This window comes from Branchiostoma floridae, chromosome 2, assembly GCF_000003815.2.
Source record: "Branchiostoma floridae strain S238N-H82 chromosome 2, Bfl_VNyyK, whole genome shotgun sequence".
Classification (NCBI taxonomy): domain Eukaryota; kingdom Metazoa; phylum Chordata; class Leptocardii; order Amphioxiformes; family Branchiostomatidae; genus Branchiostoma; species Branchiostoma floridae.
In genome coordinates this window covers 27,278,319-27,303,173 of record NC_049980.1, presented here as the reverse complement: position 1 = coordinate 27,303,173, position 24,855 = coordinate 27,278,319, and the positions used below count along the sequence as shown (strand labels likewise).

The following is a 24,855-nucleotide window of genomic DNA, read 5'->3' as shown; positions in this document are numbered from 1 at the left end:
GCGCAACTAAAGAACATGTGTTCCTCGTTCTCTGTTATCTTGCAAATGTTGCAAAGAGGGGAAGCTATTTTTCCACTTATAAAGATTGTTGTTACATGGCAGAATTCTATGTAGTAATTTGTGCATGAAATTTGATTGTTTTCTTTCAGTTGTGAAGTGAATTGTTCTATCAATCCAAAAACAATATAAACTTAGACTCAGGCTAAGTGACTGTACAGTGACCAGAATTGGAATTGTTTACAGCCTTGATTTTATGCTCTGAATATCATGTAAGACATGAAAGGATGACTTCAAAGATAACAAAATACGCAAAACGTCAAAAGATTCGTTCCTTATCTCTGAAATTCGTTGAGTAATCTTTAGAATCTCTGGTAGCTCATTAAAAGATGCTGACATTTGAGCTTTTGTCGCGCTGAGAGTGAGTCTGACCGGAAAGATTCCACTAGAGCAGATTTTCTGGCGTCACTGCGCTCTGGCCAATTTTCCATCGCAGCGAGAGCACGGTGAGAGCGCCGTCAAGTGGAAAGGGGGCCTTATATATAAACAGAAAGAGGTACGCAATAAGCCGCAAAAATTCCATCCAAGATGTGTACTTAAGAAGTGAACAAAGGGTATGAAAAGACACTACATGCTCACCAGCACTCTCTAGATGAGCAGTCCTCCCTGACCATGGACTCTCTGTGACCTGTACCAAGGGGCGTTTGTATCACGCTAGTCCCCAGCGGCATTCGTCCATTAAAAATACATGTACGGGACACGAGCTCAGTCAACTAAGGTAATTGTCCGTTTCAACGTTGTGTGGTTGGATCTTAACCGGTTGTCTGTACGGCTGTGGCCTACGGGCTCAAAATTCTATGGGACCTTTTAGCAGTAGGTAAAAAAGTTAGACATACTAGACTCATTTTATTACAGACACTTCACCTTCTGTGTTATAATCAAAGTGCTGTAGTACGTCCACGGGCTGTGTAGGACCAAGGAGTGACCCGCTCAGACTGTGTTGTTCCATAAAGTCTGCCGTAACCTTTTAATGTGCCCCATGACCTTTTCATCTACATTTGTGTATGCCATGACCTTTTTATGTATCCAAACACCTGTCGAATGCCCCATCTGGTGATATATTACCACACGTTGTATTGCTCTGTTGATTAGTCTTCTACCTCGGTGATACCCAAGGAGATGGTAGTTAGGCCACGTTGATTTGACTATATGGATGACATCCCCTTGGGGTCCAAAAAACTGATGCGAGCGTGCGAATAAAAAAAAATTGACCATAAAAAAAAAGTTGCCTACATTATGAAATCTAGGTGGTCAGGAAGGTTGAAGAAAGGACGGATCACAAAGAATATAGTATACTAAACAATAGATTCTTTATTTTTGTTCTTTTACATCTTCTTTGACCTGTAATGTTCTATGGCACTAGTATGCGTTTTCCGATGTTTGTTTTTGCAATCCACGGCATATATTTGCTTATTTTGAAGCTTCTTTGTACGATTTAGAGTATGGCTGAATTTTTTTTTTGGAAACGGCCGAAAATTGATGCGCGCGCGTATGTCATCCATATTATCAAATCAACATGGCCTTGTCCTTGCCTACTGGTCATGACGTGTTCGTATATCACAGCACCTGTCTAATGTCCCCTCTGGCACGTGTTTTATTGCCCAACCTTCCGCCTTGTTGTTCCCCAGGAAGTGAGAGGGGGCCTTAACCTCCCACTTAGTGATGTTATGGTACTTTTTGGAAAATTGTTGGTGACTTCATCGATGGCCTGTTTGCCTTGCGTTGCCTGTCTGTGTACGTCATTTCAATGCAGTGTTTCTATACATCCTATGTGCTGATACCATTTCTGGTACGATTGGAAGAATCACAAAGCGGTAAGGATAGGCCATTTCTGATTTCCTTGCTGTTCATGCTGTGAGCTAATTGTTTTACACTTGCGAGAATAATATGCATAGTACGAAATGGTCCGGATCCTGCGGCGGATCCGGAATCGTGCACGAGTCATGGCGGACTACGAAACGTTTCCAATCGACTCCCGACAAATTCTAGTTACTGCCAGGATACCGAGCATTGTATATAGACGTGGGCTTTCTGCCAGTGTGTGTTTCGGCCGCCTTGATTCCTGTTGTCTTTATCACAATCACAGCAATCAACTCTTTATCACCAATAAATGGATACTGCTTTACACTTTCACAAGTTGTGTAACATGATTAAACCACGCTGTTTTGGTCTCGTGTGAGCTTGTTTTACGACCAAGTAAATAGTATCTTTTGAATCGTGCTACAAGCTCGTCATCGCAAAGGGAACTGTTGCATCAGTGGTCTTCAGTACGATACCATAACTTTGCTAAGATATTGGAAAGTTTGCTTAAATATTCGTTTCGTGTGGTTACTATAATATACATTTGTGAATGAAGGTTAAAAGCTGTATTTGTCATAAACCTCTAAATCTGGATACAACAGAAAACATTGGCATTAAAATTCAAAGACTGAAGATACCATAAAACCGGATCTCAAAAGTACAGTAAAGACTTCACTATACTGACCCAAGTAATGATTCATGTTGCCCGATGATTTCTTCACAATAATCAAATACCTTACCAAATAATACCCATTCCCAGAACGTTACCATCACCAGGAACCATCACAAAGGTTAACAATCCTTGGAATTTTTGTAGCACGGCAGTTCTAATACTAGTACTACATAATATATATACGATAAAATAGATTATACTTCCTATGAAACATTGAAATACAATGATTCATAATTGTTCAGAGCCAATTGTCAGTTTTCCTGCGCGATGACATTTTTCTGAGCAGGGACGTTCTTCCCGGCAGACACCGCGGGCTTGAGGTTGTTCTTTGCGATGTACGTCCGCAGGAACGCTCGAACACCGGTGGCTCCTCGCTGTACATGCATGAGGAGAAAATGTTCATTGTCTCATACCAATAATATCTCATTCAAGAGATGTTCATGAATGTTCTTATGTCAGATTTTAACAGACAATTACGATAGTATGGTTTATCTAGTGAGTCCTATATTCCAGTATCGTTATTCATCGTGACCCACACCAGTGACAATAATAATGATAATGATGCATCGCTAGAATTACCTTATAGAGGAACATTTTATCCTCGTCCTCCAGCTGAAAGTCTGTTGTCCTCACGTAGTCGCTGTCCACTCCTATGGTCCTCTCCATGTCGTCAGCCTGACACAAAGTCAACCATGGATTCCAGTGAGTTATAAGATTCGATAATGATCGAAGATTACAGTGAGGCCAATTCCTGCTTTTCTAGGCATAAAGGTTTTTTTGCAACGATTGATGTCCAAAAGGACATACATACAACCCCTGACTGGCCAATCTGTTTAAGTCACGTACTAGACTTTTCAAAATCATTTATCAGTTTTTGATAAACGTCTGTAATAAACGACTGACTCTTTAAAGGATGTAGAACCAAAACAAAGCCATGTTTCCATCGATGTGCATCAACCTAGGACCTTTCAGAGACTTAACGATACAGAGTAAACGCTTGTTATAAAGCCTTGAGCCTTCGTATAATGCTTTATTGTAACACTGTTCCGTTTTGTACAGTACACAAGCATAAGCACAGAAGGCCATGTTGATTTGATCATATGGATGACATCCGCGCGCGCATAATTTTTCGGCCGCTTCCAAAGAAAAAAAAGTTTTCAACCATTCTCCAAAAATCGTACAAAGCAGCTTCAAAATAACCAAATTTATGCCGTGGATTGCAACATAAATATCGGAAACCTTAAACTACTGTCATAGAATATTACAAGCTCGAAGAAGATGTGAAAGAACAAAAATTAAGAATCTACTGTTTGATACTATATTCTGTGTGCTCAGTTATTTTTAACCTTCCTGTCAGGAAGTTCCTGACCACTTTGATTTCATAATGATGGCAACTTTTATTTTATTCGCACGCTTGCTTCAGTTTTTGGATTCTCAGAGGATGTCATCCATATTATCAAATCAATATGGCCTAACGAAAAAAGGAAACGTAGGTCATTTGCCACGCACCTTGTGGTACACTTTCTTCCCGAGGACTTGGATGAGACGCATGTACTTCAAGGTGTAGTCCGTGAGACTGGAGACAAGTTTCCTCTTCTCTTCCATACCCTGAGTCAGCCAGCTGAAGCCTCTATTGGTGAAGAACTCGTGAACCTCCTGGTAGGTCAGCTTTACATGTAATAAGAGAGAGTAAGGCCTCACTAAATAAAAGATCCTGACAAGCCAGATACTTTGGCAGACCTCGGAGATTTCTACGAACCTTGGTTGAAGCTCATGATAAGTGTTCTCTGACTGAAAAATGAACGCAACGTATGCAGCATATTGTCACAACTCGCAAGAATCAGTAAAACTTATGTATGTAACATCAGTGTTATAAATATGTATGTATAACATATGCATGTTGAAACAAAATTTCATCTGAATATCACAGACCTTTTCATCGTCGTCAGTGTCCATTTGATCGAAGAGTTGTTCTACGGAGTATGCTTTCCCAAACAGCTTCTCCTTTTCTGTGTCAGTCAGAGAGCTGTTTCCTGCCTGCCAGGAGAGAATATGTTTGAAGTGACAAAACGTCTGTCGAATGGCATTGCACCCTAGACGAAGCAATTATTTTGTCTTCTCGTTTCTTTACTTTGTTCCAGGTTGATATCTATAGGTTTAAAGGTTTTTTTAGACCAAGGAGGTTAACCTCCTTGTTCAGACTATGCTATTACTTGTTCATAAAAGCTATGGAACATCACGACCTTTACACGGATAAAGACTTACTAATGTATCACTACGATACCTCTGCAAAAGCTCTGCGTAGTTCCTCCCTACTGACAGTCGATGTGTGGTCTTTGTTTTGGGCCTTCAGACTGGTCAGAAACTTGTCGACGAGGCCCCGGATTTTCTTCCTATTCTTCATGGCCTCGACTGTTTGAAGAGTCCTCTTGTCTTGATACTCTCTGTATACATTGGCAAACGTTTTACTTAAGACTTTGTTCCTGAAAAAACTTACACACAAATAATTTGAAAACTTGACTGTGGTTGATCATGACTTTTTTCGTTGTTTCTGTACTATATACCATTAGAAAACTTATGTGATTTCCTTTCGATATCCGACTTATTGTAGCTATAAAATCATAGAACGAAGTGCCTAGATTACCATAATGGGTTGGAATTGGATATCCTACCGACGAAAATTGCTTTCTCTAATGATATTTTACATTTAAATTGGAACAGAAACAACTAGAATATAGTCAACCAAAGTAGATTGTTTTATGTTTGTCCCATTTTTGACTAACGAAAGAACATGAAGTTCTCCTGACCTGGCTGTCGGAGTGTCAGGCCTTTCCTTCTCGTACTGTCTTTCCTCCTGCGTCAGACGATCACACAGAACCTGCTGGTACTGCTCAATGTCGTGCTCTGAATACTAGTAAAAAACACATGGCATCATTTTAGGAACATACGCATTCAATCATGGCCAAGGCGATCCTACACGGTCCATTTGTAGGGCAGACAACAATCAGATACAAACTAGAGTTCCACGAAAACATACCTAGACCATTATTATAGAATTAGCCAGGCATTGACACCTACCAGCATGAGTCCGATCGTTTTCGGGTTGACGGGCTCGAAGCGGTTGGAGCGATGCATACTCTTGCTGAGATGGGCCAGGTCATCTAACCTATTGAAGAACGAATCTTCTTCCTGCATGGAGAGCCACCAGCCTAGACGACAAAGAAAGTCACAGGATTTTTTTTCAATGCAGAGAACCCATTTTGTATTTCAAACGAACCATGTCAATCGTATCAAGTGATGTCTTTATTTTTTCCAGCATGGTGAAGTATAGTTCCATAGCCTTTAACCAGCTAAAGGCAGGTAGTGTTGCATTTCGAATCTATTAATTTCATTCATTTCTGTTTCCGGAATAGCCAGGGATGCTTACTTATGTCTAGTTACTAATTTTTGATGAGGCCCTAGCCGCCCTACTAAGACATGACAGCAATATATGTAGGGAAAAGTATCCTGCAAATAAAGAACCAATGCCAGACAATGCAAAAATGTTTAAATCGTCAAAAACTATTAAACTATATAAAAGAACCATACCGTTATCGGAAATCATATTTAATAACATGGGATGTACCTACCATCGAAGGAGTGGAGTGGGTAGTTACAGATCACACCCCCGTCAACGTAGAACGCCTCGTCTCCATGATAGTCAGTCAACACAGGTTGGAACAGTCCTAGTCAAATACAATGGAAGACCATAACTTTATGTTAGTACTCAATTTTGGAAAATCTCGAAACTAGCAAAGTTCATATTAGGTAGTGAGCATAACATTCTTGTGCCAAGGCTGAGAGAGGAGAAGCATTTTGTTCGAGAGCGAATTTGACAAGTACAACAAACGTTTTATACTTGACTGAATTACTTGCTAATTTCTTCAACTTACAACTTGACAACTTACAAGTATGATCTTGTTATACCATCTTGGACTACCCAACCCAAATGCTCTGATATACTTGTTATTGTTATTGTCTTTGTCAGCTACAATTTTTATTTTCAGAGGTGATGTTTGATATTAGCTTAAGTGCATCATCTTTGTGTCATATACATCAATTTGTTGATCAATAAGAAACGAATCCCAAACCTGGAATGGACATGGACATCCTGACAGCCTTGCGGATGGGCAGGTCTGGTGTGGTCTTGACGTGGCAGTACTCTTCTGTCATCTGAGTCAAGTTCGTCACCACAATACAGAGTTCTACTCCATTCATTCTGTGTAGCTGAAACACAATGCCGTGTTGAGACAGGCTGATTCATAGGCATTCATTACTAATAAGAGTTACATAATACAAAAACCATCAATTTCGTCCCAGAACTTCGTACATTTTACTCAGAAAGGGACATCATATAGATCACAACAATCATAGCCAAGCCATCTTTTCCAGTCACTTCATACAAATGAAACGCAAATAGAAACTAGGCAACTTGCACACCGTATATCATAAAAATTCGTTGTTCTTTTGTTCAGTTATCCAAAAATATTTGCTGCTACGGTTACAGAGCAAACTGGTAGGGGGCTCAAGCCTTGCACGTTCGCACGTTTTGACATACCTGTTTGAAGGTGAGATCAGGGTTCCCAGGTTGGTCACCCTGACGCGTGAACCTCTCTACAATACCTCCGAACCAGGTGTTGAAACTGGTGCCCGTCTCCCAGCCGTAGCGCCAGTACAAGTTGAATGGCTTCTTCAGGGTCTGGAGAATTCCTCCTACAAGACAGTGCAAGATACGTCACAATGTAACGCTAGTTCACCTTTATCCACGGGTAACCTTTATCCGTTGTTCTTAACAGCAGAGTATTTAGGGATATCAAGTCGACGGCCGGTGGTTCCAAACTTCAAATATTTTGAAGATATTGCAGTTTAGAACCGCCGTCCGTCGACATAATATCCCTAAATACCCCGCTTTTGAAAAAACGCACATAAGTTAACCCGCGGATAAAGGTTAGTTGTTTAAGCGTTACTAGATACCAGCTTTTTCATATAATGACAGTGAATCCATGAAAAACAGAATTAAACCAAATTCATTTGAAAGGTGACATCATCATGCTTAAGCTTGTGGCCTTTGGACAAAAATACAGCACTATGATTATACACTAGTCTCAAACGAATTGTGGTTTTCTTCTTCTTTTTATTTCTTTTGTTAACTACAAATGGTATTATAACACTTAATCAAAAAAAGTCATAGCATACCATCAGCAGCTATCTCGCTCAGATCCCCGCCTGTCACCTCGGCTACCTCCGCCGACCGGAGCCCCAGGGCCACGAACGTCGCGAGCATCGATCCTGCGCTCACACCGGCGACTCTTTTGATCTTCTTAATGATTCCGGTAGATTCCAGTACCTGATTACAGAGATAGAGAAGACACTGCACTGAAGTACCCTGTGCTTCCCAAAGTTTCTGACGATAACCTCTGACTGCCTAAAACTAGTACAATGACCATAACAAGTAGCAAAGTTGCAGTTTTGTCAGCTTTACATAGCGCTTGTGTTTACATTTGAGTGGTAGATACCGTACGGTAGGGTTAGGGCGCTCCGAACATTTATTTTGGAACTGCATATGGCGTTTTTGCCAAATATTCCATAGAGGAAAGCTGATAGATGTACACATTTGATTAAGCACACATCTGACAAAGATGTACACTTATGTTTACACATTATGTAACTTCAATAATGAACTGAGAAATTCTATAATTCCATTGTTACTGCAAATTGCGAACTGATTTGCATAACTAATACAAAGAATTGCAAAATCGTTTAATGATAATTTCATACTTGTGACATGTGTAATTTAGTTCAAGTTGAATATTACCATGTCTAAACTATGTTATGTTAAATATACAATTCATTTGCATAAAATCTACAACAGCTGTAAATATTTCGTGGTATGAGGTCGCTGAAATCATGGTCAAAGGTATGAAGTCGTCGGAATCTATTTCAAACAAAAACTTTGCGCGTACTTGGAAGCTTTAATATATTCATTGATACAAGAACTCACACCTTACCCTCAGTGACCCTATATACGCCACTCCCCTGGCCCCACCTCCCTCCACAACCAGGTTCTCGAAGGGGAAGTCATAGTTGCCGAAGTCCGTGTCCTGCGGGTCGTCTACTGCAGTCGGATCCAATGGTTTCCTCACCTTCATTCGCTTCGCGCACACACTCATTGTCCTTAGTCTGCATTCTGTAAATGTCGCTCCAACACATCGCCTCCAACACAACATAAGGTCACAGCTAGTAAACCTTATGGATGACATCAACGCGCTCATAATTGCCTGAGTTTTGGGGGGAAAAAACGAGAAATTTTTCCCCTCATGAGATGGACAACGTGACAAAAAAATACCAAAATGGGAAAATATGGCGCCTATTTGCCAGCGTTGGCGTAATTTGTTGAGGTGGGTGGGTAAATGAGGTAGTGATAACCTCATTGATATGCAAGATTGAAGCTCGAACTCTTCATCATCTACAAACTTTAAAGAATTGAAAAACTATGTATTTGAACAGAGCGTAGAAACATACCGGTTTACAGATCAGAGAGGAGTAGATTTTCGAGGTTTTCTTGTTAACTTGAGAAACTCTCGAAGAAAATGTGGCTCTCCACTGGGACTGCCCACTTACACAAACTAATAACACAGATAAAACCGGTTCACCCAGATTTCGTCCCTTCTCTCTGTTGTTTTTGTTTAGATAACTATGTGGGTTATCTCCTTTCTTACTGACCTCACGTCATCTCACAACCCTGACCATAAGATCAGATTTATCTGTATCTGTGTATCTGTATCTGCATCTAAAATTTATATAGCCGGTCAGTAACCGCCCTTCGGCGCAGGCACGCGGCGCGGCAGCAGCTGGTTATATTACACTGAACGATCCGTCACACCTAACTTTTGCACATTTATCTGCAAGCGTTCTTTGAAACTATCAAGAGATTTGTTTTTAGAATGTTTTTAGTGTTTTTTCTTATCAAATTGTCAAGAGAGCTATGCCTTGCATGTCGGGAAAATCTCAGTGAAGATTACTGGCTTGACTATACTGTTACTTTACGATTTTCTTTACTATTGGCTTGATAATACCTTGGAGTATTATCTTTCCAGCAATATACGTCATTTTTTAAAATCAACTATGGGTAATTCCATGCGATCGCGCGAAAATCCCCAATATTTGTGCATCATTTTAGGAGAAAAAACATTTCTCCCCAAAATATTTATTTTCTCCCCAAAATTAACAAAAACTAGAGTTCCACGACCCCATACCTTCTCCAAATGATTTCAACCTTTACAACTGGTGTATCAAAAACATTCTCCCAAAAACATTACGAAAGCTAGAGTGGTTTTAAGAAACTGAAACTTGGTCTAAGTCTCAAACCGAAGCAAGGTACTCATTTTCACCCGAGCCTTTTCCAAGCGCACAACAATGAAGCCTACCAGGGATTCGAACCCTGGGCCTTTAGATTATAAGATCACAACACTAACCACAAGACCAGCTTCTTATCAAAATGATAGACATCTATGTTCTAATTTCGCGGCAATGAGAAAATGGAGTGTTCGGTGTGGGTTTGAGTTCACGATGGCGCTTATACCCACGTACTGCTGCACTTATTGAAACACCTTTACAGACAGACAATCGGAAACAAGGTACTAGCTGACTCGGCAAGTGTGTTTCAGACGGAAAGAACAATCGCCTCCAACACATTATAATATTACTATTACTATACTAAAGTATGTACATTTAGACACGGTGGTTTTGGGTTCGCGGTTATTAAGGTGACACCGCGAAAACGGCGAGCGTAAATGTAAAATTACAAATACGCGTGTACATATATGATATCGATGATGAACATTTATTCTCTTCGCCAAGAACAGTATGTTTTCGGTTATTTGGGTCTATATGTAGGTCAACAGCATATAACTCGAGAAATTGTGGATGGAACTTTGTGATTTTTGGTAGGTGTGTAGGGGTTGTCGAAAGGAATGCCAAGTTTGAAAATGGTTTACCTGGCATTTTCCTGCGGTACTGTAGTGAGCTTTGTATTTTTTTGCGCTTGTTTGTGAACAGCATAACTCGAGACGCAGCTGGGGCATCTTCACGATATTCGGCAGGTGTTTAGCGGTTGTAAAGAGGAAGGTCAAGTGCGAAAATGGTTTAGCTGGCTCATACCTACGGTGCTGTAGCGGGCTTTGCATGTAAGTGTGTTTGTCTGTATACAAGATAGCTCGAGATGACGCGGATGGATTTCCATGATATTCCGTAGATGGGTAGGGGTGGCAAGAAGAAGGTCAAGTTCAATAATGAGCCTCCTAGTGACTGCCTAAGGTATTGCAGCAAAGCTTTTAATTTTGACACTTCATGCTCTGAACATGATGTGGTCATGATTTTTGAGTGGTAGATAGCCCTTGGGGCATAGTGCAAGTGCTGTGAGTTTGGACCCCCCTAGCGTTTTTTTTAACTGCAGGCACCGATTTCCTTTCAAACCTTTGACGAGAATAACTCGAGAACGTGTTAACGGATCATCATGATTTGTGGTAATGTAGATAGAATGAGTGATGACTTACATAATGTAATACTAATAATGCAAATCAACAGCTAATTTGCATAATTAATGAGGAAAGTTCATAAATCCATGCCAACAGCATATAACTCAAGAAGCTGTGTAAGGATTTTCATGGTATTTAAGTAGCGGTTGCGGAAAGAAAAGTCGTGTTCGAAAATGGTTGGCGGAGCATTTTTCGTCAGGACGGTAGCGGGCTGAGTGTGTGCACCAGTTTGTTAGTGGAACGCATAACTTGAGAAGCCTTGAATGGATCCTGATGATATTTCGTAGGTGGGTAGGTGTAAAAGTTTGATAATGGGTAAAGTTCGATAAAGGATATAGAGGTTTAGAATTGGTACAGGTGCAGACCTGTACCTGTATAGCAGCCCATGGTCTTCAATAATGACAGAAACATGAATGAACAGTTAACAGAATGTTTACTTGGACTTTTGGTTTCTCAGACAAAGAGTATACTCTTGCAGGAGGATATCAACTCTTAGGTGTTTAATTTCTTCCAGCGCTACACTGGTGGAAATAAAATAAAACACTTTCAGTAACAAAATAGGTATATATAATCTGGTGTAACTTTATTCATGTACGGTGCACACACAATGATGTTATGTCCTACTAATTTTGGACCTGCATCTGTATTTTATCTCAAGTATTATACAATTCCAGTTATGTGATTCTTGTCCCTACTGTCAAAGTGACAGACATTGCTGGACCATGTCTTTGCTTGCTAATGCTACATGGCTACAGACAATACATGTAATTGAACAAAGTTTTTCTATGTTTTTACAGACTTTCCTACATGAAATTTAGTCATGTACACAGTAAAAGGGATCTGACCACAAGCAGTCACCAAAATATTTGTCATTTCAAACAGATGCCTTACTGACTATTTCACAGATCCCACAGAGCCTGGTGGACATGTGTGACACTGAGGATATCATTGCCATATGTATACACTATACAGTGCATGCCTACTGCCTATTGACTCCAGTCCAGTCTGTTACATCATGGTATCAAGTTTGTTTGCACTATTATTACCCACAGTTCCCCACATCTCCCAGCAGACAATGGGATCCATGAGAAAGTCCATAGCAAGGAATGGGGAGGGGGGCATGCTGTCCAATAAGCTGCTGTTGGATACCAATATTTATCAGTTAACACAGCCTGGAATTTACATTGATGCTAGTTAATTCACTTACTTTGTAACTTAACATAGCTCCAATACCTTGCATATGAAGTGTCAGACAAGATAACATACATACATACAAAACAAACAAGCAAACAAGTACCCAGGCCAACCTGGTCATTCATCTAAAATGGCACAGATAGTTCAGTCTTAATCTAAAGGAAGAAGACTTTTTTACGTGAGAATTTGCTTAGTGTGCGTCAATGAAGCCTATCTATCATTTTTGTATGAACCTAGTATCAAGTTAACTGTACACACCTACACCTACACCTTGTTCACATCCAACATTTACTTATTTCTAAAACAATCAAGAGGAGATCATCTTTAGAATCTACTCAGTTTTTCATCCACAAATTTTCCTGATTATTACGCATGCTGAATGTACGATTTTGATGACATTTCAAGTGAAAATATCCTGGACAATGACTTAATTTTATTGATATTAAAACGGAAATTCTAAGCACACTTTGGTCATGATGTCATACTTGCTGTGTCTACAAACAGTACAAAAACAACTGGCAGCATGGTTCCCTCAATTTTCAGTGGCACCAATAAATACATAGCTGGGTGTAACAAACCAGCGTTTCTACATGTTTGTATGATGTAATGATGACCCCCTTTTCATCCCAACTTGAGTATTGTTGTGCATGATTTGTTGTGCAATGACTTACTCTGTGAAAAAATGACCAAAAACATTTACTTTGAACATCGTTCTCAGTTTACATTGAGTACCATTAAGATACCATGAAACTCATAACATGTACTTTTAAAAATGCCTCTGTCAGAGGCATTGCTGAAAAGGCTACCTATAGAAATCTATAACAAAATAAAGCTGTTCCCATGAAACTATAATGTGTAACGTTATAATAATAACTGGCCAAAAGTGCAAGGGATTTTAAAACATCGCAAATTATCAGTACAAATCCATACAAAAATTGCAATATTGTAATAAACATCCCCACATATACATGTAATCCCGGGGTTTAAATCATTCATGGATTAATTTGAAATAAGGAAAAAAGTCTCATAATTACCATGACATTCACATGTTTACGAAACATTAGGAAGAAATGATCTCTTAAGACCTATAATTTACGTTTAGTCTGCATATATTCTGTTATATGTTTTTACGTCTGAGAAACTGTCCTATATGAAGTCACCCACACACATTCACCCCTAATGTCTAAGATTTTAAAGGAGGGCGGCACATGCCGGCCGTATCTCATACGTTCCTGCAGCGAATGATATCCTCCTCCGTCATCGCAGGCAGGACCTTGACGAGCTCCCGTATGCCATCCTGGACGCTGAGAGTGGAATGGTAGCCGAGCTTGCGGATCTTAGCGTAGGAAACCTCATAGTCCCGTTTGTCCTTGTCCTCCCCGTCTTCCGACAGCGTGATGATGCACCCGGGAACCATCTCCTGGATGCACTTGGCCACGGAGGCCTTGGTCATGTTCATTTTCTCGTCGCCCACGTTGAAGGCGCCGCCCTTCATGCGCTCGTAGTTCTTGAGGCTGAAGACGAAGGCGTGCGCCGCGTCCTTGCAGTGCAGGAAGGTGCGCCTGAAGGAGCCCTCGTACAGCGAGAAGTGGTGCTCCTTCAGCGCCCGGTTGGTCAGGTCGTTCACCAGCAGGTCCAGGCGCAGCCGCGGGGACACCCCGAAGACGGTCGCCAGGCGGAGAGCGACGCCCCCTGCCGCCAGTACTGCAGCCTCTCCCTCCGCCTTGGTGCGGCCGTACAGGGTCAGCGGGCTGATGGGAGTCTCCTCATTGCACGTCCCCTCCACCGCTCCGTAACACGAGCCTGTCGAGGAGTACACCATCCCCTGGTGGGGCTGTAACAACCGGACGATGTTCTCTGTACCCTCCTGATACGTGATAGAAAAATAAAAATAAAACAGCAGTTTATTTTCACATCAAAAATATCTCACCATGAACATGTGTCTGGTTTTTACATGTGTAATAGCTGTGTGCTTGCTTTGTGTTTGGGAGGTCGTGATTTCAAACCAGGCTGGGTCATGCCAAAGACTTCTACTACTGTCTCTGCTTACAAGTACAACTAGCTCTGCTTCCATAGCTGAACATATACTAGTACACAACTACTGGTAAACTAGCCCCCTGCTGTAGTTCTTGTGTGGTGAGGATGAGGGAGGGAATGAGTAGTTCTTGTACAGTTGAGTGACCCAAAGGCTATAAAAACAGAGATGGACGTCGCCCTGTACGCCGAAAGGTGTGGGAGGAAGGATGCCACATGTAGTCTGAGCTGAGTTTCAATAGTTCTTAAAATGTATTACTAAGCAGTTCATAAGGATAAAATTAACAAGTGCCACATAGGATACACAATTTCACAGAACATACGCCGATGAAGGTTAGACATCCAGGTAATAAAATATGCCAAAAAGCAGTAACTCAAGCAACTGGATAAGATTTTGGAAACAGTCAGACATTTCAGATACCATGCCAGATCACTGATGAAAGGTAGTGGACACTATCTGAAACGTCTGACCACTTCCAAAATCATATCCAGTTGCTTGAGTAACTGCTTTTTGGCACTTGGCTTTTTGTCACAGAACACACCTTATTGACCCTGACAGCGAGTTTGGGGTTGGCATCACACGCGGGATAACCCACAATGGCTGCCAGGTGGACGATGAAGTCGACATCCGCCATGGCCGCTGCCAGCCGCTCCTCGTCCAAGATGTCCCCGCAGACCACGCGGAGCCTGGGGTGGTCCGCCACGGGGAGGAGCGAGAAGATGCCGTGCACGAAGATGTCGTAGACGGTGACGTGGTAGCCTTCGTGGAGCAGCATGGGGACCATCGAGGAGCCCAGGTACCCGGCCCCTCCCGTCACCAACACTCGCAGTCCGTTCTCACTCGTGATGTTAGGCATGTCGCTGGAGAGGGAGAGACACGAATGGATTATATTGTTAATCTTGACATGTTCACTGTGGTTTTGTTTTAAAGGTGACAGCTATGAAAGCATTTAAAGTCAGAAATATGTGGTTTCATCATACTATTTCATAAATTACGGTACAAAGGAGCGGTCACAAGAGTGCATATATATTCAAATCCAAATGATTTCTGTACTTTCATATTTTGGCTAACGTAAACTTTAAAGCCAAGAAGTTTTTTTCTTCATTTCTATAAGCAGGCTGCATAGTAAAAGTCAAAATTAAATGCAACTTCTCCCCTGCAGACTTAACCTAAGCCAAAAGACTTTACTTGTGTGACTGCTCCCATACGTAATTGTTTCAACTGCAAACCCTGACTGCAAACTTCAAACCCTGTGAATAGAAACCTTCCTTGCCCTCCTACTACAAGGTCAAGTCCCCACACAAACTGATAACACTGACCTACTCTCCACAAACAATGGATACAGAATCGATTGGTGGATGGCATTTCCCTACACAGAGGTGCTATACTTAAGTTTTAGTATACACCCTCCATATCTTAGTTTCTTACCATTTGGAGTTAATTTTGCCAGAAGGTTCAGATTGACCACTGCTCTTCATGACAGACATACTTGGCTTTTAACTAGTGACTTGTCTGATCAAACCTTTGTTAAATCCACAGATTCCTGATAAGATGGGAGGCCAAAACGACTATGTTAGAGGATATAAGTCTTTTATTATTAATGTGTACAAATTGGTTTCCCAGTTAGTTACTAAACAAAAAAACATCCTGTTACAGGCAGTATTTATGATTTTGTAAATTCATCTTAATTGGCTCTTACTTTATTTTGTGCCTAGAGGGCCTAAATTTGCAGTTGAAACATTGTATTGTAGTACAGTTACTACATGTATAGTTACTATTCTACAGAATTTATACGATGGAAAGCAACAGATATTTATACCATATACCATAATCTCCTTACATGCTTTTCACTTCTTTAAAAAAAGTGTAAAACCAATTCAAGGGCGTGTTTACAATTCTTCACTGACTTTTCTATGTCCCTTGATATTTCCCCATAGGCAAAAGCATCAACTTGAATAAGGACGACCGCCTGACGAATGCATTCTCACACAGTATGGTTTGGGGACTGCACTGTCTTATACTTACATTTGTGTTCACAACTGGCAGGAAATTTAGGTGAAATTATAGTAACCAAGCCCTCAGTTAAACTTAAAGGTGAGGGAATCAGGGGCTCTGCATGGGGGCCCGGTAGCGTTTTAGGAATCACGTAAAATCTACAGAAAATTCAGAAACATTCCGAATACATTACACTAAACCAAACCAGCCACTGATTGTTAACTGCACATTTCGAATCAGAAATGTCAGGGAACAAAACGCAAAAAAAGATTATGTAAATGGAAGATTACATCTAAAAGAAAAAGGTGCCTGTGACATCACCAATCTGGCAAATGGGGCCAAAGGTAAAGACAAAACAAAAGTTTTAAGCACTAGGGGGTTAATTGTCATTCACACCTTTTCTTTGGAGAGAGACTTTGAGACTTTATTTGAAAATCCATTAATGACTTATTCACCCCATCTACATAAGTTACTTGAGAACAAGGCCAACTCAACTCAAATTCTTTTCATTCATTTCAGACCGTTTTAAAGGAAAACAGGCTTCTTAGGACTTCCCATTCAGTTTCCAGACTTAAGACATCTTGACCAGAATCTCCAAAATTAATTTTTAACCCACTGACCTAGTTTAGAACCCTACCAGACTGTATATCAGATATTTTGGTTAGTTGAATATTCTACAGCCTTGGCCTAAAGTTTGTCCATGCATGGAGGGTGTGCCTTTCCAGGAATGTATCCAATGATGGGAAGGTCAGGGGAGTCTTTCCTTCCCATTGACCACAAAATGATCTGTATGCCGCCAGCAGGCCACCACAATTGTCTCGCTGGTCTGGTAACCAGGTTACGGTAACAAACGTCCATTTCTGGGCATGGCATGACACGACACAGTTCAGGGAGAGTTGACTGACTCAACATTTCTTGGGATGCATGTTGCAGGTGTGGCTTTGATCTGTGAAGTAACCTTGTCAATCACAGGGCACCTTTTGATCGCAAACATCAGTGTCAAGGTCAGGTGAAGCAAAGATATAAAGGTGAAGGTGGGGACAGCACCTTTTTGGCTGTTTTAATTTTTCGTGTTTCAAACTTCAACAGTTCAGATTCATCATGTGCAATGTAACGATCTGTGGGGGGTTCAGTTTAGCATCATGCACTTGGAATGTTTCCGAATTCATTATCAATTTCACATGATTCATGACACACTAACCCCGAGCCCTTGTTTCCTTCACCTTAACTGAGGACTTTGTTACTATTAGTATTACATGTATTTCAACGGTGTCATTTGTCAAGACAGTGATTAGTCCTCAACCACAGACTTTGGTCTGTAGTTCCATCATAGGGTGGAATCATTGAGTGAACAAATACCCGGTAAGGTTGCACTCTTATTCAGTGTAATTACTAAGTACAGTGATACCTGCCTAGCGCTTTCTTTTAAATTTTCCTTTAGTCTTTACCATTTGCCAAAATGGTGATGTAACAGGTGCAATGGGCCATTTTATTTTTTGTGTTTTCTGCTCTAGCCATTCTAATTCATTACATACAGCATAAAGGTCTGTAGATGGTAGCCTGGTATCCAGCTTCCAAGTCTCTTCTGTCCTCTACGCAAATACTTTGATTCCTAAAACACACTCCACTCCCCACCCCCATGCAGAACCCTTGTTTCCTTCACCTTTATTTGAGAACTTTGTTACTATTATTCAAGTTATTGAAAACTGTGTCAGTCATGACATTGATTAGTCCTCAACCACGGACTTTGGTCTGTGTAGACCCTTCACAGTCGTGGAATTTACCAATCTTGACCAGAATATCTAAAACTATTTCTTTAACCCACTGACCTAGTTTTAATATTTGAAACCCTACCAGCTTGTATGAGATATTTGTGGCTAGCTGAATATTGCACAGCCTTGGCCTGAAGTTTGTTCAAGGAGGTTACGCCTTCCCAAGAATGTTATGGTTAAGCGTACCAATGATCTGAAGGTCAGGGGAACATTCCTTGCCATTGACCACAAAATGATCGTGTGTGCCGCCAGCATGCTACCACAATTGTCTAGTTGGTCTGGTAACCAGGTAACGGTAAAACACGCCCATTTCTGTGCATGGTATGACACGACACAGTTATGGGAGACTTGATGGACTCAGCGTTTGTTGGGACACATGTTGCGTGTTGTTTATTGTTGTTTATTAAGAAACCTTTTAGCCCTTACGGGCTAATCTTCCAAGGTTCAATCAACATGAATACATACATTTAAAAAAAAATACAACAATCAAAAAGTATTTACAATAGAGCATAGTGTCTAGAGGTCAAAGGTCTAGATGACAATGATTCACAATGTGTGCGGCTTTGAGTTTGATCTATGGAGTACCGAGCTTGTCAACCTTTTGATCCCAAAGTTTACTTACCTTACCCCATTACTTACTAAGTATAGGGTTTAACATTTTAAGTATCACCAGGTGACTAAACCAACCCAAAGTCAGATACCTGTTTATGACTGGGTAGAGTGGTGAGCTGAGGTGAGGAGTAAGGAAAGCCAAGGACCATTAGCACCTATTATTCATCATCATCATTGATGAAAGCTCCTTGCAAGGATAATCTCCAGGCAGATCTACCTGTGGCATAAGGAGTTTAGCTGGCCAAGGAGTGTTCCAGTGGCTCAGAACACTCTTTGGCCAGCTAAACTACTCCTTATGCCGCAAGATATGCCTGGAGATTATATTTATACGGTGGAAGCCAGTTAATTGCATGTCGGATAAATGCACACTTCGGTCAATTGCACGGAATCCCAAAATCCTGTGGCGTTGCGGTCCACATGGGTAACTTCGCATTATCGCACATGCCGGATAATTGCACGGGATTCGCTGGCAACTTGGGTGTGCAATTAAGCGGCTTCCACTGTAATTGAATTTATCGATAGAATGTAATTGAATTTATCGATAGAATGAGATGTATCAAATTATTTTATCAGGTAGAAAGAAAGTTGAATCTAGATTACCAACCAAAGGCTATCTTGGTTACCAAGTTTGTATATGTTAACTAGATGTTTGCACCAAGGTAACGCTTTTAATAAACCAATCAGTGATCTCCCAAGAGAGCTTTGTGGGGAGCAAAAAGAACCATATCTACGAGAACAGTAGATTGTTAAACGGTTCGTGTGTATTAATCATTTAGACCAGGTGACAGATGTTGACTGATTATACACAATGGTGACAGGGCATTAGCATTTGGCACTTATCAACTTATGCTAATATTGTCTCAGTGATGCATATCTCAATAGGTGATAGTCAAATACAATCTGTGGTGTGAGGCTGTTAGGCTTCTGGATATGTTACCTAGGCACCATCCATCACTGTATGTTGGCTATGGTTTGATTTTTGCCAAGTCACGACACCATGAATAAGCATTACTTGTAAAACTATGAGGATATCCATTATCTTTGCACCACAGCTGGTAGAAAACCAATTACTCCTTGGGCAGCTAACTCCTCTGGCATGTTTTCTGGCTGTGATTCTGTGCAATTGCTTCTATTTCATCAGCTACCTGTAAAGCCTGGTAGAGACTAAGAACTCCATATAGAGCTCATACAGACTTGAATATGTACACACGAGTGAACCAATCCTAACAAAGGGATGGGCAAGGTACCAGTTTGCTAGCAACAAAATGAAGAGGCAATTGCTAAGCCTCCTTACCTGGGTACTGTTCAAAACTGAACTGGATACACAATCAGAGAAATATTTGCAGTGGCTTAATTTTTGCTATGACCTCTCCACCGTGAACATCCCTTACAATTGTTTCATGCACAAACTTTTAAGCTTTCACAGTTTTTCTCCAATAGTTTTGTTCAGTGTTTAAAAAAAAACTTTGATAAACTCCTTTCCCTTTTATGTCAAAACTAGTTCCCTTTGAAAATAAGTGAAATTACAGTAAGACAAAAAGGCACACCTGTAAACCTGCCCGGAGGCTATCTATTGTCTGTGTGTCTGTGTGTCACGCTTTCCTAAGATGATATAAAGGGGGCGTGTAACAATAGTATTAGGAGTCTTTCTTCTGACAGCGGCTTTTATGCTGAGTCACTTGAAAATGCCGTTATCATTATTGCATCAGTCTGGGCTTTTTTTGCTCCATCTCCATTAAGACAAGGAGGAAAAGGACAAACTTGAGCAAACACACTTATAAAACTCCTCAAAGAACCAATCCCCTCTTAACCAAATGCAAAGCTGAAAGGTGTGGCTGCTGAGATGATGTAACATAACATAATTTCATCAGCAGGTATTCACCATTGTCATGGTATCATGACTTTGCATTTTTAACAGGCAAGTGTTTTACTTAGATACAATGAGGGGGTTTCTGCAAGTAAAAAAAAAACTTACACAGAAATAATTCAAAGTGAAATACAAAGTTTTAGGATTTGTAAATATGTATCCGGATTACAAAATTCTAATTTAGCTATTCCTAACTTGAAAAATGTGACCCTGTGATGTAACATCTGTTACATGAGAATTCTATGTTTGAAAAAGTAATGTTATATAATGTTAATTATATAATGTTAGCTCCCTTGAGTTGGATTGTTCATCAGTATGAAAAAACAACAACTTTCAAAGCTGCAAAATCATCTTAATCAGGAAAAGATAACAAATCTGGGCCGGAGATGTTAATGAGTGTTATCAAATAAACTCATAAAATTATCCACCTGTAGACTGGTCTATCGTTGTACCAACAATACTAGCTGCCCGGCATGAATTTGTAATTAACTTCCTCCACATTATTTCGTATTCAAAACAAACACTGAATGAACATGCCATATGCTAGTAGCAAGGAGGGATGATACGGTAAACACATTTATTTCATTCATATTAGGACAGGAAAGGAGGTTTTACCAAGAAGGAGGTTTTACCAGTGCCCTGAATTAATTAGTATTTGAAACAAAAAAATAGTATTATGTTGTACGGTGGAAATGAATATTTTGCAAACATTTTAAGATTTACACTACATGTGATTTGAACTTCCTGGCTCCCACCGAACCCTTGATCACGACTCTTTCAGCACTTTGAGAAACAGAAGGCCGAAAAAATTATTGCAAACTCATGATATGCAGCAAAGCCGGTTTTTCTGCGCACCCCTCCCCCTTTCCCTCGTCATGCTTCGTTCACGTGTCCGTGTCTCCAGACTAGAGTAAATCTACCGATATAAAGCTCATTTACTCGTGTTAGAAACCTCGAACCAAGTCCTTGCTCGAACTTACACAACGCTGTGCCACTTACAACAACGTGACACAGTGACCCGAGCCGAGGTTGAGCCTGGATCATAAAAAGGGGCTCAACGCACGTTACATAATGTTGACGTTCACACAAGGCATTGGCAATAATATTTTGATCCAGACAAAAGATCTGGTCCTACCTGGTTTGACTTGACTGTTAATCTTGCAGAGAAGCTCTGAGTAGCGCAGACTTTTCTTGAGGAGCACGCTGTTTCTTGTTCGGATCAAGACGCCGGTGTGCGGACACGGAAGCGTGTGTGTCTCCGGTGGCAGGCCCTCACAGCGCATGCGCGATCTGGCGTCGCCCCTCTGCGCGTGCGCTAAGTGTCAAAAATCACGTCAATCATCCCAGAGTCTTACACAATGGTTGTGTATCTGCGCGTGCGCGTTACGTCCGGAGCACACCAACTATGATGAAATCTCGTAACTCCAAGCAGATATTGGAAGTAAAATCGCTTTCAATTTAATTTCCAGCTCCAAGTTTCCGTTTCAAAAGAAAAGAACACCATATGTGATCAATGGCCATAAACAGCCAATAAATATCAATGAGATTTGATAAAGAAACTGCCTTTTTTCATTTAATTTCCTTCCTTCAGACATCTGCTTGGAGATTATACAAGGGTAGGGTTACGGTCACGTGGTTTTGTTACATCATGCTGAACTCACGTGCACGTTGTTGTAAGAAGTAGGTCAGGACTCATGAGGCCAGTTGGACATTACTCTTCATCTTGGATACTATCTCATTGTCCCCTTAGATCTGCTTGCTTAGCGCCACGTGCCATGCTTTGTTACATAGCCATAGTCACCTTGTTTGAATAAGCACAGCTCCCAGTCTCTACACTAGCCCTAGAGGGCGCGGCATTCACGTAACTCAAGGCAGAATTACCTAACCGGTACGTGCCATATTAAAGATAGTATTAAATCTATCCAAGGAGTATAGTAGTAACCGACCGAAGGGAGTCATCCGGGCGGTCTATTTGGCCAGCTATATTCCTTGCTCAGCTTTCATACTGTACTATCTTATGGCACCGAAATCTGCCTGGAAATTAGCCATCACGTGCCTGGAAATTAGCCATCACGTGCCCGGAAATTAGCCATCACGTGCGTGGCCAAAACCACAAAACGCGCCCTACGGGGATGGGAGAAATATTGAGTTTCAAATTACAATATATGTGGGTCACGCTGGTCAGGACAAGCTTCCGTATATGGGTCGTATATGTAGACTGCCTTCGGCCGTTTACCGTTTTCTTATCATACATAGTAGACATAGTACATGTACTAGTAGTAACATGTTTGACCATATGCCAATCTCCAAGCAGAGGTTCGGCAAACAATAATACCTAGAGATTTCGATCGTCTTAGGACAAGTGGTCTTATAAAATAAAGGAGAGTGACGAGCCGCATAATTTATAGGCAAGACAGATATAGTCCTTTAGTTCAGTCCAGTTCAGTTCACCTTTATTTATACTGATATAAATAAATCATTATATCTACTAGTGTTTTATCTATATTTTTATTTAACCATTGACAATCGTGCATTCATGCAATGAGCATGCAAGCACAAAATGTTACATCATGGCCACGTTGTTTGAAGAAGTAAGTCACATTACAGGTCGCGACCGGTTATCATGATATCACTCACTCGTCACGTGTGTGGCCAAAACCACATAAACGTCCTTTGGGAATCGGAGAATATTGAATTAATGAGCCGGACTTCGGCCTACTCGGAGTCCAAGCAGAGGTTGGTGGGAAAATCGTGACCTTATGCCGTATTTTTTTTCGACCAGCCTTCCCACCAACGGTCGAAAAAAATACGGTGTATGAGGAAAAGGCCACGATTTTCCCGCCAACTTCTGCTTGGAGAGAAATCTTGCACAACGGTAAGATCTACGGCCACGTGGCTTTGTTACATCATGGGCACGTTGTTTGAAGAAGTAGGTCACATTACAGGGCGCGACCGGTCATCATGCTATCACTCACTCGTCACGCGCGTGGCCACAAAACGCCCTTGGGGAATCGGAGAATATTGAGGTAATTGAGCTGGTAGTGAGCCCCGGCTCAGATATGTCCTGTAGGGCATTGTATGGTCTTGTATGTTCTTGCATTCCTCATTTCTGAAAGTGACCTAAAACGAGCGGCACCGTGTATTAGAAAGTGTCGGGTATCTATTTAAATTTCAGGCGTCAAAAGAAATAGACTTTTTGAAATAATTTTTCTTTCCAACATCTGCTTTGAGATTCATATAACGTCCTTGCTAAAACCGTGCAGTTACACAAAGTTAGACTCAGTACGGGCACGTGGCTTTGTGCGTCATCCTACAAGGCGCGGTCAGATGGGCGCGGTCATCACTTACAAGCCATGCACGTGCGCGCGTGGCCCAAACTAGCTGGAAATAGAAGAAATTGGCCAAATTGACAGATAAACACACTAGAGGAGTTGGTCGGTGGCCATGACTAAAGTTTGCGATCTGTGCTATTAAATTTTCCTAGCTGGTGATCGCTGGTGTGTGTATCGGTCTATTCAAGGAGGTTACATACTAGTATTTAACCTCCTTGGTCTATTTGGCCAAATTCTGCTATTCTAAAATTCAAGTTGGAGAATATTATACTAGTATTGCGCTGGTTTCCGATTACAATAATAATGTTTTATTGCAAATTCATGCCCATGGGGCTAATTGCAAGTGAACAAAGATCCAATACATGAAATTACTGAATGTGGTCTAAATATAGGTAAGTAATCTAAATTCTAAGATATGGTGGTTCACACCAGTCATACTAAGATACAAAAAAAAAAAAGTGGTTGAATGTACATATCGTGCGGAAATGGGCACTAAACTTACAAAGACTAGCATGGTATATGTGGGTCACACTGGCAAAACGGCAGGTAAATACTATACCCCTGTCACATTATCCACGATCTTCGGGCGTATCGCTGGAAGGTCGGCCACATTTAACTTTTAAGACCGACAGAGGGTTGCGCGCATTTTCACCTGAAAACCGCCATACTAGTACTTTGTACCTTGTACAATTGTTATACAATAAAGTTATTATTATAAGCGAGGATCGGGCGATTGTCGCAGACTCGATCGATTTTCGTGAAATGTGACAGGGGTATAATGACTATAAGCGACGTGCCATCCTTCGAGCATATGCAATTTTTTTTATAATTTGGAGACGAAATGTTTGACTATCTCTCCATTTCATCTAGTAGAATAGACATCGGATGGGAAAATTTGACGTATAATAAGCTCATTGGCTATCCAATTTGCATATCCCCAGC

General features: G+C 41.0%; 3 protein-coding genes across 4 annotated transcripts in view; all 3 read right to left on the bottom strand.

The window, feature by feature from the left end:
• LOC118406008 (kelch-like protein 42) overlaps positions 1-24,855 on the bottom strand; it is a 266,342-nt gene that overhangs the window by 131,997 nt on the left and 109,490 nt on the right. The window lies entirely within an intron of this gene.
• On the bottom strand, positions 1,714-9,204 carry LOC118405990. The gene is made up of 13 exons (XM_035805847.1): positions 9,092-9,204; positions 8,578-8,847; positions 7,766-7,916; positions 7,128-7,282; positions 6,661-6,796; positions 6,160-6,255; positions 5,609-5,739; positions 5,338-5,441; positions 4,815-4,974; positions 4,463-4,567; positions 4,040-4,198; positions 3,110-3,205; positions 1,714-2,904 (listed from the first exon to the last, which is right to left on the bottom strand). The coding sequence occupies exons 2-13, from the start codon at positions 8,839-8,841 to the stop codon at positions 2,782-2,784; spliced, it is 1,680 nt and encodes a 559-aa protein (XP_035661740.1). The 5' UTR covers positions 8,842-8,847; positions 9,092-9,204; the 3' UTR covers positions 1,714-2,781.
• Positions 11,523-21,879, bottom strand: LOC118406045 (dTDP-glucose 4,6-dehydratase-like). 2 transcript variants are annotated; one of them, XM_035805903.1, is made up of 3 exons: positions 21,707-21,879; positions 14,877-15,195; positions 11,523-14,167 (listed from the first exon to the last, which is right to left on the bottom strand). In XM_035805903.1, exons 1-3 carry the CDS (start codon positions 21,862-21,864, stop codon positions 13,523-13,525), a joined length of 1,122 nt encoding a protein of 373 aa, XP_035661796.1. In that variant the 5' UTR covers positions 21,865-21,879; the 3' UTR covers positions 11,523-13,522. The 2 variants fall into 2 exon arrangements, with proteins under 2 accessions (XP_035661796.1, XP_035661804.1); XM_035805911.1 differs by having other exon boundaries at positions 21,717-21,866.